Here is a 14,948-nt window from a genome sequence, read left to right as displayed (position 1 = left end):
TCTTTAAAATAAACATGAAAAAAAGGAAGAAATCAATAAACACTCACCATTTTACAATTTAGTGCTCCATAAATTTAGAAAATGTAAGTTCATTTTAACAACTACAGTGCATTGTTGTTCTGAACTGCAGAGTTTTTAAGTCTGGTATGATGGACATAACTTGTAGTATCATGTCATTTCAAAACAGTTAAAACATTATAAATTATGAAATGAAAGAATAATAGAAGCTAAAATAAAAATAGATAGAGGCTATTTAACAATAATTGGTTTATATGCCCCAGAAGAAGGAAGAGAACAAGATAATATTGATTTTTATGATCAGCTACAAAACATATATAATAAAATAAATAAAAATGATTACATAATTTTAGATACAAGATTTGGAAACACAAAAATTAATAATAATATAGGAATACATGGAGAACATACTCTAAACAGGAATGGTAAAAAATTGATTGACTTTGTAGTTTATAATAACCTAAAAATAATGAATTCCTTCTATAAACATAAAGACATACATAAATATACTTGGGCAGCAAGAGGATGGAAATCAATATTAGATTACTTCATATTAAATGAAAAGACATCAAAATTTTCACTAGATGTTAGAGTTTACAGAGGATATGAAATAAGCAGTGACCACTTTCTTGTTAAAATAAAATTAAGATTACCACCTAAATGGCTACAAGTAACAAGAACAGAAAGAAAAATTAAAACATTTGTTTATAAAACTAGACTAATGAATGACACAAATGTACAATGGCTATATGAAAAAAGAATTAACCAATATCTAGATAAAATAAAACAAAATGAAGAAATTAGAATGGCTTAATATAAAAACGATACTAAATGCAGCAGCAAATGAAAGCTTAGGAAAGACCAAAAAATTCAATAAAAGAAAAAAACTGAAGATCTGGGATGATACAATCAAAGAAATAATCAAAAAGAAAAAAGAAGCCTATCACAAATGGTTAAGCAGTAAAAGATTAGAAGATAAAATAGAATATAAAAGAATAAGAGCCATAGCTAAAAGAGAAGTCAGAAAAAGACAGAGAATCATGGAATAAATTTGTTTCTAATTTAGAACATGATTTATATAAAATAAGACCCAATGTATATAAGATTTTGAAACACTTAAAGGCAGATACCAAAGAAAACAAAATTAAACACTGAATTGAAATTAGAAGAATTTCTAAATTACTACACAGAACTGTGGACAGACAAATATTTGAAAAAGGACAACTGGCAAACAATTAATGAAAATGAAAAGGAAATAACTAAAGAAGAATTAGAAATCAGCCTGAAAGAAACAAGAAACAGAAAATCACCTGGAGAAGATAAACTAGGTTCAGAACTATATAAATATGCAGGAACAAGATTCAAAGAAAGACTCTTATTATTTTTAAATAAAATTTACTCAACTGGTATCCTCCCAATAGTGATTCCTATCTTTAAAAAAGGTAATAGAGATGACCCTAAAAACTATAGAGGTATCAGTATACTAAATTCCTGTTACAAAATATATAGCACAATCTTAAATAACAAACTAATTAAATATTCCGAAAACTTTATTCTAGAAGTACAGAATGGGTTTAGAAAAGGACGCTCATGTATAGACCCGGCCTTTTGCCTAAAATTAATAATAGAGAAAAGAAGAGAATACAATTTAGAAACACATATTGACTTTGAAAAAGCATTTGACAAAGTTAAAAGAAGCATATTATTTAACATATTAAAAGAAAGACAAATACCAAATAATATCCTAAAAGCTATCACAAGTATATATGAAAATAATCAAATACAAATAAGATTAAATCACGAGCTATCATATACGAGAGAGATAAACCAAGGGATCCGACAGGGATGTCCCCTCTCAGCAACTCTTTTTAATGTCTACTTAAATGAAATAAAAATTTACATCAACGAATTAAACTTTCTCCTACAGTAAACTTAAACACTCTCCTCTTTGCCAACGACCAAATAATAATTACAAATTCTGAAGATAACTTACAGAAAGCTATTTTAGATCTAAATGATATATCCAAAGATTATGGTATGATAATATCAACAGAAAAATCAAAAACTATGGCCTTTAAAGGACAAGATCCAGCAAGAACTAAAATAGTAATAGATAACAAGATCTTAGAACAGGTGAATTCATTTAACTACCTAGGATGTATGATCACATATGAAAATGAAAAAGATATAAACGTAAAAATTGCAAAATATTTAAAAATAACAGGTGTAATTAACTCTATATTTAAACCAAACCTAATTCAAAAACAAACCAAGCTAAAAGTATACAATACATTAGCCCTACCAGTCTTAATGTATGGAAGCGAAATCTGGACAATAAAACAAAAAGACAAACAAAGATTAACAGCAGAAATGAAGTTTATGAGAAAAACTGCAAAGTATACCCTATTTGATCACAAAAGAAATGAAGATATTATGAAAGAATTAAACCAAGAACCAGTAATAGAAAAAATTAAAAAATATAAACATAAATGGATGGAACACGTTCAAAGAATGAAAACAGAAAGATTACCAAAACAAGTCTTATAAAGTACAAGCCATTAGGAAAAAGAAAACCAGGACGTCCTCTTAAACGATTCAACGATGACTTCTAAGGCCGGAAGAGGCCATGCTAGGCTTAAATCCTTGATACGCATGATGATGATGATCATGTCATTTCATCGATTCATTAATTAAAAAATAAATAAATAAATAATAAGCAAATGTTTGTAAACAAGATTCGTAGAGCCCTAGAAATTCAGTTGTGGAGCCTTAGGGCTCCGCAGAGCCTGCTTTGGGAAATCCTACTGTATTGCACAGGGCTCTATACTTCCATACTCTTTCTCCTATCATCACTAACTTCAAATTCTATCCATAGTTTTCCAAATGACAATACTCTCCATTCATATATTTTTCATTTGACAAACTTAGCAGTGCTCCTATATCCCTCAATCTTCCATAATCAGTATTTTAAATACTGATTTCCTTTCCATATTTTAATGGTTGCGAGGACAGCCTCATCAACTTCAATGCCATCAAAACACAATCCTGTCTTATTTCAGATAAGAAAGATTGCCTCCCCCCCCACCCCAATCGTGAGCAGATGTTAAGTGAATAATTTGAAAAGTTGCACATCAAGTAATCCACTAATGTTCCTCATCAAATGTAGAGATAATGATGTGATCACTTTTTTTAAAGATTAAACTATAAATTTAACTTTGAACTTTACCAGCAAACAGAAGTTTCTCTCCTCATGAAGCATATAAATGCTACAAGGTTTCAATTATACATAACTGACAGACATACATACTCTCTATACTTGGAGATTTCCATACCTACTTAACTGTGGAACACTATAAACACTCTCTACAAAGCTTATTCGATTTCCACAGCAAGTCAAAGAAAAAATTTCAATAACTTATGAGCTGAAAAAGAATAATATGAAGCACTTGTCACACAACCTTGTAAGTGCTTGATATGTACATCCTCACGTTCTTACAAATGCTGATCTTGTTGAAGGTTTCAGCTTTGCCTCCACCAAATCCCAAAGGTTGAGATCATTGCTAACATGGAGAAGGGACTAAGAAAATTACCAAAGGATTCAGTTTAATCTGCATCCAAACAAGCTAGGCAAAAATATCTCATAAATGAAATGGACCATGCTCCAGAAAATACAACATAGCAGGAACATGATGGTATAAAATCTTGTTTGTCAGGCCACCCCTGCTGTGATCCTACTTGGCATAACAGTGCGACCAACAACTTAAAGGCCTGAGGATACCATGACATGTTTTGCATCTAGACATCCTCTGGTTCCCAGAATTGAGAGAACTGCTAAAATACCGAAGACCACTGCAGCCCATAGTGGATGAAAGATATTCACCCATCTCTAAATATCTCAACACAGCTGATAGTCCAACTTATAGGAAGACAGATGGACACCTACATAAGAAATAGCACACTTGATTGAAAAAAATGAAGGATTTTGTAATAAAAACTATCTGACCTGACAGCAACCTGTTGAAAAATGTACCCTGAACAGAAATCATACAACTATTATAAGAACTATTTCCACCAGACACCATGACAGTATTTGAATAATGCATCGACAACACCACTTTTAATTTCAAGATAAATTCTCTGAACATGATGAAAATCTAGCAATGGGCTCACCATTTATTCCAAACATTCATCCCCACATTAAATTCACTATCAAATTAGAAAACACATCCTGCCTTATTTACACTTGTATGGAGGTCTCTACACAAAATAAAATTAGCTATTCATTTTACAGAAAACTAATGCATGGGGTCAGGGGAATATCTCCAGGCAAAGTCTCAAACTGTCCATCACAAAAAATGGTATTCTAAAAATTCTTTTGAGGCAACGTATATTATTATCATCTGAGACCTCCAGGGAGTCAAGGACTCATTGAGGGAGGCTGTAAATTACCCAACCCAGCTATCATACCTTCCCTTAAATTCATTTATACTAGATGCACACACTACCCATAAGGACAAATTATTCCACTCACTCACTCATATTTCTCTCACTGCTCTCTGGGAGAAAAACCTAGCTCTTAACTCTTTCTTGACTGAGAACAACTTTAACTTCCATGGATGCCCTGTGTTCTCTCCCTGCCTTCCATATAACGAAAAATTTCATCATTTGAAATGCTATAACACCCATTCAAAAGTTTATAGACCTCTATCATATCACCCCCCCCCTCTTTATATAACATTCTAGCAGTAGAGACAAAAGGTTTCATTTTTGTCTCAAGACCACTGTTAGCACATACAGTTAAAGAGAAAATAAGACAAAATAACAACTGAAAATTGTAATGGTTACAACATGGTCCTGAATGCAGGATAGACTGATTCCTAACCATTCGAATTTAAATGAAAATGACATTGAACTTATTCATATCTGGCCTCCAGAGAGTCAGAAACTAATCGTTGGACGTACACACTATCACACAAAAAGCGTATCCAACCATGCTTTAAAATGATTCAATGTGTTCACATGCACAACACACTCAGGCAATGCATTCCACTCACCAACTACTCTCCATGCAAAGAACCTTCTCCTCATTCATTTGCCCACACCCTCAGATTCCAGGGATAGCTTCTTGTTCTACTTCTCTCCCATTCTCTGAAAAATTTCTTCCATGTCAACCTGATAACAACCCCTGTCTTATATATATCTCAACCATATCCTCCCCTCCTCCTATTCACAAGGCTTTGCAATCTACATTCTATCAATCCGTCTTCATACTCCACATTCCCAAGACCACTGACCACCTTTGTGAATCTTCTCTGGATCCTTTCTAATATATCCTTGTCACCATAAAAACCTAGTGACCTGATCAAGACCTTATACAATGGAATCATAACCTCTTTATTTCTGCATGTCAAGGTCATCTGCATTATTGCCATTATCTGATGCGACCATTATCTGACTTTATAACGTGTGTGATGTAAATAAATCTGATATGAATTTCAGGTCCTTGTCCACCATCTCTCATCTCCTCTGCCTCCTTTCAAGTTTCCCACCAACTGCATATTTTGCATCCCATTGTTGCTTAACAAATTTCAAAACTTTACAGCACCGAACCGATGCCCATTCATACAATCTATTCAGATCCTCCTGTAAAGCCATAACATCTGCTTGACTCTGCATTGCTCTCCCCAATTATGTATTATCTGCAAACAGTTGCATATCACCAGTTTAACCCGTCCCAATATCATTAATATACAAACTGAACAATGGCCCAATACAGACCCCTTGCAGCAAAGTGTCCTCTTTCAGGATACTGCATCACCATATACTATCTTATCTGTGAGCCAGTCAGCAATCTGTTATCCATTCCCATCTGTTTCAACACTTATTTAACAGCTTACCATGTGGCAGTGTATCTAAAGCTTTTGCAAAATCTGAGTATACTACTGTATATGCATCTCCATTATTCAAGACATTTGTCACCTTGTTATAATACATAAGTTAGTAAAACATGATCTCCCTTTAGCAAACCCATGCTGACAAGCACAGAGAATACTGCTGTTAACAATCCATTTCTGTATCCTAGTTCTCACCAATCTCTCCAATAGCTTAACCACAACTCCATACATATACAGACTGGCTTATAATTTGTAGCCACAGACTTATCACCACCTTCTTTCCACTCTCTTGGAACATGTGCTGTTGTAAAATCTGTAAAATTATTACACAGGCATGTCAATGCTACTGCCAATTCCCTGGAACATTCCCTTAAGATACATGGTGATATGTCATCAAATCCTATTGCCATATTGATATCAGCTTATTAACTTCCTCATATAACTCCTGCTCACTCACAATTAAGCCATCCCATGTCCTCTACACCTACATTTTTTCATGATTTCACCCTGATGAAACACCTACTTAGATTCTTTCTTTTAAGGTTACACGGTGATCAGTATTCATATTTCCGAATTTAGGGACACCAAACACACGTGTTGAAATGATTATTTTACTTATTATTAATAAAATAACACTTGACGTTTCGACTCCTGTATTGAGGTCATCATCAGAAGGATGTATATGTATAGGAAACCAAGCTACATGCTCTTGCACTCTATAAGGTAAATTAAAACTATGCTGTTAATTAATCTTTTTCTTAGCCTGAACTGTAATGATTAAAAAATATTAAAAAAATAATAAAAATTTAAAAATAAATAATTAATAAATAAAAAAAACTACAATAAACTCTGCTAAAGTCCTCCTGTACTAAGATTACCTAAGATTCTTCTGGATTTGTACAGTTCAGATTGTTATACTGCAATTTTCTTCTGAACTGTACAAGTCCAGAAGAAAATTGCAGTATAACAATCTGAACTGTACAAATTCAGAATCTTAATAATCTTAGTACAGGAGGACTTTAGCAGAGTTTACTGTAGTTTTTTTTTTATTGATTGATTATTTATTTATTTTTAAATTTTTATTATTTTTTTAATTTATTTTATTGTATTTATTTATTTTTTAATCACTAGAGGTCAGGCTAAGAAAAAGATTAACAGCATAGATTTAATTTACCTTATAGAGTGCAAGAGCATGTAGCTTGGTTTCCTATACACACGTATCCTTCTGATGATGACCTCAATACAGGGGTCGAAACGTCAAGTGTTATTTTATTAATAATAAGTAAAATAATCATTTCAACACGTGTTTTGTGTCCCTAAATTCGGAAATATGGAAGGACTACTTATAGATTATTCATTGAATATCTCAACAATGTCTTCTGCAGTTACCATTCTACCATTTTCATCCATTACCATGATCTTAACATAATCATTCTTACTTCTACTTGCCACATATCTGAAAAACTAAGGTTTTTATTATTATTATTATTTTTTTGACCTCCATGAAGTCAAGACCCATCGTGGGAGGTCAATACTAGTCAATGCAAAGTCTACCATACCACTCCTTAAACTCACCCACAGTCTGCACATTCACCACCCTGTCAGGCATGATTTGCTCATATTGTAGTTTTGCTGTTCTTACCAAATGAATCACCTTTCTGGCCTGCTCTTTATACTCCTCATGCAATTTATTGCTACCTTTATTCATCTCCAGAGTATCTTCTTCTTCCAAATTTCAAGATTAATACCTTTATTTATTCATCCATTTGATACTACTACTTTATTCATCTTTTGACCTTTGGAATACATATGCACATTGATGTTGTTAAATATATTTTGGTCAGTTCCCATATAGTATTTATCTAACACATCATTCCATGCTATAACTCCAAGCTGTCTACTAAACTTTTCATAATAGCCTTGTAATTCCACATACAACCTCTCCTCACAGAAGTTTTCATATGGCTGGTCATAACTCAGGTGATCACCTCATGATTACTCTCACCAACTGGAGGGAAATGCAAAACCCCACTCACATGTTCTGATGAAATGATCAGATCTGAAACTCTCAATTCTCGTGTACCCTCCTTTACATACTGCCTAAGATGGTTATCTCTCAAGAAATTCATTTTCCCTATTAAAAAAAAAGTATAATAATCAACAGTTATGAAAGGCGCTAAATAGGATACAGTACGAAAATTGGTAACATTGTAGACAATCATTTCTATTTAGGTTTGGTTAGCAGATTCTGTCACTCTCATCTACAAAAGGAAGACATAATATACAGTTCCATTTTTATATATATAATCTTGAAACCTTGCTGCAGAGACCAAACATGGAACTTTTTTTTAAACCACTTCTTGCCTCCAACAAATGGGGCAATGGTTTCAACACCAGGACAATGAAATTCATCTCCAAGACAATCACAAACAAAAAATATTCAAGCCCACAGCAGGATTTGAACCTGTGCTTTAGAGAGTAGGTAGGTCAACCACTCAGCCAACTAGGTCAGAATTTTTTTTTTCTTTATATATTTATTCCACACACACACAAGAGGTACAAGAACCTATAGCATATCAGTGACATGTGTAAGGTGCAGATGAGGGTTAAAGAAGAAACCTATTAGCATTCGTCTTAAAGAGCTGCAGGTTGAAATTGTTGGAAAACACATCATGAAGAAGGCTGTTCCAGAGAATGGTAGATAGAATAAATTAGAAAGAGGAGAAGCAGGTTCGATGAGTTTTCAGTTGCACTGTAAAAGGATGTTGGACAGCAGCTGCTCTTGTTTCAACAGGCCTAACAGCAAGTGGAGGAATGATATCTGCCAATTCACTGGAGTAGTAACTATGGAAGTACCTGTAGATGAGATACAGAGCTGAAACATTGCATCTATGAGATAGAGATTGAAGTAAGCCTGTGAGGGAAGGATCATCTATAAGCTGAACTGCTCTCCTCTGGACATAGCATCAAGAATTTTTAAGGTTTTGGATGCACCACCCCAAATGTGTGTATAGTATTTTAAGAATGGAAAGATTTGAGATTTATATAGAGTTAGTATATAACTGGGTAGGTATAAAATGGCTTCTTGGGCAGAAAAGAATGCCCAGTTTCTTTAGAAGTTGAAGAAGCTACTGATGTGATGTGTTTGTGCAAAGAGAGGTTGGAGATAATGTCAGAGAAAGAGTTCATTCTGTCTGATGTGTATTACTGACAATGAGGGAAGGAGCTATATTCTCTTTGGCAAGAGAAAATGCAGGACTGCATTTTGGCAGTATTGCAGGTGACTTCAATACCGCCAGTTATCCTTGCCCCAATGAAGGATGGTATGAGCTTTTGCACAGGTAACCCTCATATAACACGGTACTTATATAACGCGGTCTACAAATTGTAGTAACCCTTTATCTTTTGATATGTTTTTCACCACGTGCGACATAAAAATGTAATTTTATCTTCGTTAAATTTGCGTCTGCCCATATCACGCATGTAGTTATAAGTAGCGAATTTATATTAGGGCAAATACCCTTTATCATACACATGTATGTGAATTGTTTACCGTATAAATGTTTATTGTTGAAATTTGTCTTCGTTTTCTGCCAGGAAAGCGTTAAAAAGTCATAAGCGTGTTAATCCCAAGCTGAGCACTTTATTTTCTGGTGAGTACACAATTACACAATATGTAATACTTTTTTTTTTATGTAAAAATTTTATTTTTATACTAATGGTCACTTAGAGGGTTTTAGCTATATGATTGAAAACGAAATTAGTGAATTAATTGAAGGGGAATAAATTTAAATGAGGAGGAATCTACAACTAACAGAAGACGTCGAACCAAATGGCAGAGAAAGTTCTGCCAAAGATTCTGATCGTGATAAATCCGTTAAAGAATTCAGTTTAAAGAAATTAGCAGAAGGATTGGACTTGGCAAGAAAGTTAGGAAGTTATTTTACAGATAATGATCCCTCAATGGAGCGCACTGGAAAATTCATGAGACAACTGGATATTTGTTTAGCTCCATATTTGAACTTAATAAAAATTGCAGCATAGTAGTAAGCAAGGTCTTATTATTGACTTCTTGTTAACTAAACCAGCCGAAGTATGCAATGAGAATTATACAAATGATGTCCAAGAGATTTCAAGTGATGACAACGTCTGGCCACTCGTAAATAAAGAACATCTACAAAATGTTATTTTTGAAGACAGTGATGATAATTAAAATATGCACTTTATTTTATTTTGCCTAAAACATTTATGCATTATGTGCAATGAAGTTTACGTAAAATTTGTAATTTTATAAGTTTACATTATGTATTTATTTTATAGCTTATATGTTTTCTTAACTTACATGAATTACTTGAATTAAATAAAAACATATTTTTGTTGGATATATCATTGTTGTTTATATAATTTAAAACAAAATGATTTCAGAACGTAACTCGACTTTTTCTATGTGATCTGAGTCTCGCATAATGCAATTTATATAATGCGGTATTTCTATGGAACCTAACATCTGTGTTATACGAGAGTTACCTGTATTTAAAAAAAGAAAAAAAAATGAAATAACACATTAATAATAATAATCTTTCTAATAAATAACTTCAGCACACCGCTGAATCAATCCTGTATCCAGTATAATTGTGTGAATAGAAAGAATTGAGAGGACATTTATTCTCATTCATTCATTCTCACTTTTAAGTGAGAATGAATGCAGTAAAGAAAGAGGATGACTAGATTTTTCTGTTACAGAGCAGAGTAGTATGTGATTGGGAAGTGGCAAATGCAAGTAGTGTGAATTCAAGTAAACATATGACAGCTACTGTGGGTGATATGTGGCATCCCTTGATGAGTTCCTGATAATAATAAACTGAAACCATATAAATGGCTTGAAGGATAAAGTGTTAAGGTATTCTAAATGTTTTGTAGAATAGTTGGTTAAGATGGGTAAACTCATAGCAGTTTCCTCAGCTTGCATATATGTGTCAGGAAAAATACCTGGCATTTACACCAAAATCAAATACTCTAAAAATAACTGGAATAAAAATCGCTACGCAACAACAAAAAAAAAGTATCTGTGAGAAGGATATCAGGTAATGAGTAAAACCACATTAAAATTAACTAAAATTTCAGTTGATAATAAAATAATGTTGGAGAATTCTATATAGTTAAAGAGGAAAGAATATTAACAAATGCTTTGAAAGGCTGTAATTTGGATAGTCAAGAAATCCACTGATAGGTCTTAAAGGAACATTTTTCTTGAATTTTTTGAAAGTTCATACAGTATAGGAGTTCTAGCATCTTATCTTTATCTGAACTCAATCTTTTTATTCATAAAATAATTTAGTTCACCCAAAATTTATTTTTGAAACAGAAGACAATAACAGCCATCCATTCCTGGTTGTTTTCATCCAATAACAACATAATGGTTGTTTCCAGTAAACAAAAAAAACAAGTACAGAAGTACATTAATGACTCTTCTCACTATCCATTTCAGAAGTGAAGCATTCTTACAATGTTAGTGCATCATACATTAGACCTCATGCTTCACATATTCTAAAAATTGAACTCTTTTATAAGAGCTTATTTCATCTCCAGTGATTACAACTCAGACATCATGATAATAACAAACTATGGCCCTCATACTAGTTCCCCAAAGCTTCCAATCGACATATGAAAAGCTTGCCAGACATCTATTCCAAATTAACCACCATCTCCTTCTTCCATCGTTCATAAATTAAATTTGTTCACCAAAGGATAAATATCATGCTCTTTCCTATTCAGTGTTTCGAATTTCTTGCATTATGGGAAGCTAGGTAGATACACCCAAACTTGTTTAGAAAGACACCAAGAACACTGATAAATCAGGTCTAGCCAGACACCAAAACGATTGCCTAAAACTTCCCAATTTCAGTAACTTATCATATTTAATGCCAATCACAAACAAAAAAAACCCTCCCTTAGGTATTATTTCTGGGAAAACTCCCATGTTACTCCTCTTAAAAACTATTATTTTTACGGATATTTTGCCTGCTTTTTTTTTAGGAGTGCCCCTGTTTTAATGTTATTGGCTTTTTACTCAAGAATTCTTAGGGCATTACAGATGTATTTTAGAGACAAATATATGTAGCATAATAGAAGAAAATTCGCACATACCTTTTCTTCGATGTTGTTGCCTGTCTTCTTTTTGCGGTGTGCATACTTCTGCTGTTATGGTGTTGAAAGGGGAGTGGGGCTTAGGCAATGTGGGAGATTTAATTTGAAAAAACCGTGTTTTTTTTTTTGTATAATATATACATATATTATTTTTAAGGGTGAGCTTAATGCTTTTTTTGTAGGATGGGAGAAAGATGAAAAAGGGGGCTGAAAATAGCAACTGTTTTTTTTACAGGAAGGGTTTATGGGAAAAGGGGGCCAGGGAGAGGGATTTTTTTTTTCTGTTTTTTATAAAGGTGCTGTGGTAGTGTTTTCGTAGGAGACTATTGGCCATATCATGTAACCGTCTTTGTGGGCTTTGATTTGTCCGAACATACAAGGGGTACGTGTGGTGCCGGGTGTTGTGTTTTTCATTGTGGTTTTGTCTATCTTGTTTTGATTTTTTAGGACATGTAGGGTGCTATTGATTTGTTTTATGAGGTCAGGGTGGAGTCAATTTGGATTTTTTGGTAGGTGTGTTGGTCGTTTACGATAGCTGTTATTTTGTTGTGGTAATCGGTTTGGTTTGTGATGACTACTGTATCCCCTTTGTCAGCTTTTGTGATCATTATGTTCGGGTTCCTTTTTAATGACAATATGGCTTTTTGTAGGTTGGGAGTAATGTTGGGTTTTATTATTTTACTAATTATGATGTTATTTACTTTGTGAAATATTGTTTCTTTGTTTGGATCTCGATAATGATGTAATTGTTTTGTATGTATTTTGGGGATACAGCAAAGTTTAATCCTTTGTTCAGGATCTGCTGCGAGGTTGTGATGTGATAGATTGATGATGGAATCGTTTTGTGTGGGTTGTGAGGCAGTAATATCCGAAGGGTTGGAAGCTGCACGTTTGTTGTATTGGGTGTCTGTTAGTGCATACCATGAACCCCCTCCCCAGCCCCCCTTTTCCAATAAACCCTTCCCCTAAAAAACAGTTGCTATTTTCAGCCCCCTTTTTCATCTTTCTCCCACCCTACAAAAAAAGCGCTCCACCCACCCTTAAAAATAATATATGTATATAATATACAAAAAACCTGGGTTTTTTCAAATTAATTCTCCCACATTGCCTAAGCTCCCCCTCTCCCCTTTCAACGCCATAACAGCAGAAGTATGCACACTGCAGAAAGAAGATGGGCAACAACATCCAAGAAAAGATATGTGCAAATTTTCTTCTATTATGCTACATATATTTGTCTCTAAAATACATCTGTAATGCCCTAAGAATGCTTGAGTAAAAAGTCAATGACATTAAAATAGGGGCAGTCCTCAACAAAAGCAGGCAAAATAGCTGTAAAAATAATATCTCCCTTATATATATCAGTGCCATTTTCTTTGAAATTTAATTATTAAAGCTCATGCTCTCCTCCTAAATTTAACATCATATAAAGTACCACCTGCTAAAATTTTTTCATCTATTATTGTATTCTTTTTTACTGTACGCACTGACAATAGTCCTGAAATATCGAACGTTCTGCTGTCATTAAATAATTCATCCCAATGTCGCTGAATTTTAAAGAAAAAAAAAGTTTTCGCCTTCCACTATGATAATTCTTATCATTTACTGCTAAGAAAAGTTTATGATTTAACCTACCTTAAAAAACCGAAATATTCACCACCATTAACTAATATTCTAGTTGATATCAGCCATTCAGGTGTAACTACGTCAGGAGGGACTACCTTTCCTTCAATAATATAACCTTCTGAATTAGATTCATCCTCACAAGAGATACAGCCTAGTGAAACAATTACAATTAAAATTATAGATTTTAGGAGACTAAATGGTAATTTAACACTGGAAGGTAAAATAAAACCGTAACGAACCACTTCGACCAAATCGTCGACCATTTTGAACTATACTCGCCCTCTATTATTCCTTCTACAATTTGTGATTATTTATTCAAAACATTTTAAACCTCTCCACTAACGTCTCAGTTATTGCTTTGATGTTCAAGCAAATGCGTGTTCCTCTGTTCGGTTTGTTTTGTTCTACAGGATGATAAAATGTAGTTTTCGGGAGGGAAACACTACACTTCTGATGGAGATTAGGCGAATTGGAAGGATTTTCTAAGATAATTGCATCAGAGAGTAATTTCTCCTCAGCTTATTAGTTAAAGAGAAATTAAGCCAGCCAAAACACAACACGTAATATTGAAAGCATTTAATGTGGTCGGTTACAGTGGTGGTTTGATTCAGCATCCGCAGAACTGGACAAAAAGAAATCTTTCCGCTCAGGTTGTGTCAATTTGCAAAAATAAACAAATAATAAATCTGTTAATTTCCTTTTCTTCTATTTTAGAAAGTAACAAACGTAGATTAATGGGCTGCTAACCTCTATCCTTAGCCAACGATAGCTGGCCCAAAACTATCAGTGATTGCAACTGCCATCAGGAAAGAAAGTACAGCAGCCAACAGCCAGTTCGATGTCGTAGGCCATAACCCTAACATGACTTTGTCTTAAATAGTGTAAGTTCTAAAATCGATTTTCTTGAGTTACAGGATGATAACCGTAAATTCCGGAAGAAACAAACTCACTCGTCCTACGCAGAGAACTGGACAAAGAAAGTGCCAAAAAGTTCCTTGAATACCACACATACTAGCGACTGAATTATAAACATTTACCCAACGTATATAGAAAATACTTGGTCACATGCTTCACTACATTTTCTGGACACTATTTAAGAATGTTGCTGTAATTGTCGACAGTGTTGATCACAATGGGAATTTCCAAGTTCGATAAATGGCTTATTGTGGTGCCCGTCTCGCACGAACCCTGATTTTGAAAACAGCAGAGCTGACTGGTTTCTCAAAAACACGGGATATCTCAGATACAGACAACACTTTTGCTTCC

At 33.8% G+C, this 14,948-nt stretch overlaps 1 protein-coding gene across 1 annotated transcript in view; it reads right to left on the bottom strand.

Moving 5' to 3' along the window:
* EMC7 (ER membrane protein complex subunit 7) overlaps positions 1 to 13,975 on the bottom strand; it is a 58,445-nt gene extending 44,470 nt beyond the window's left edge. The window contains exon 1 of the mRNA XM_090397286.1: positions 13,692 to 13,975. Within this exon, the coding sequence (XP_090253412.1) occupies positions 13,692 to 13,945 (254 nt within the window). The 5' untranslated portion in view covers positions 13,946 to 13,975. The remainder of the gene's footprint in view (positions 1 to 13,691) is intronic.
* Positions 13,976 to 14,948: the final 973 nt, after the last annotated feature.

This window comes from Typopeltis vanoorti, chromosome 8 (genome assembly GCF_054136105.1).
Source record: "Typopeltis vanoorti isolate ZY-2024b chromosome 8, IOZ_Tvanoo_1.0, whole genome shotgun sequence".
NCBI classification, from domain to species: domain Eukaryota; kingdom Metazoa; phylum Arthropoda; class Arachnida; order Uropygi; family Thelyphonidae; genus Typopeltis; species Typopeltis vanoorti.
Note: the sequence above shows the minus strand (reverse complement) of the source record. Positions and strands in the feature narration are given on the sequence as shown.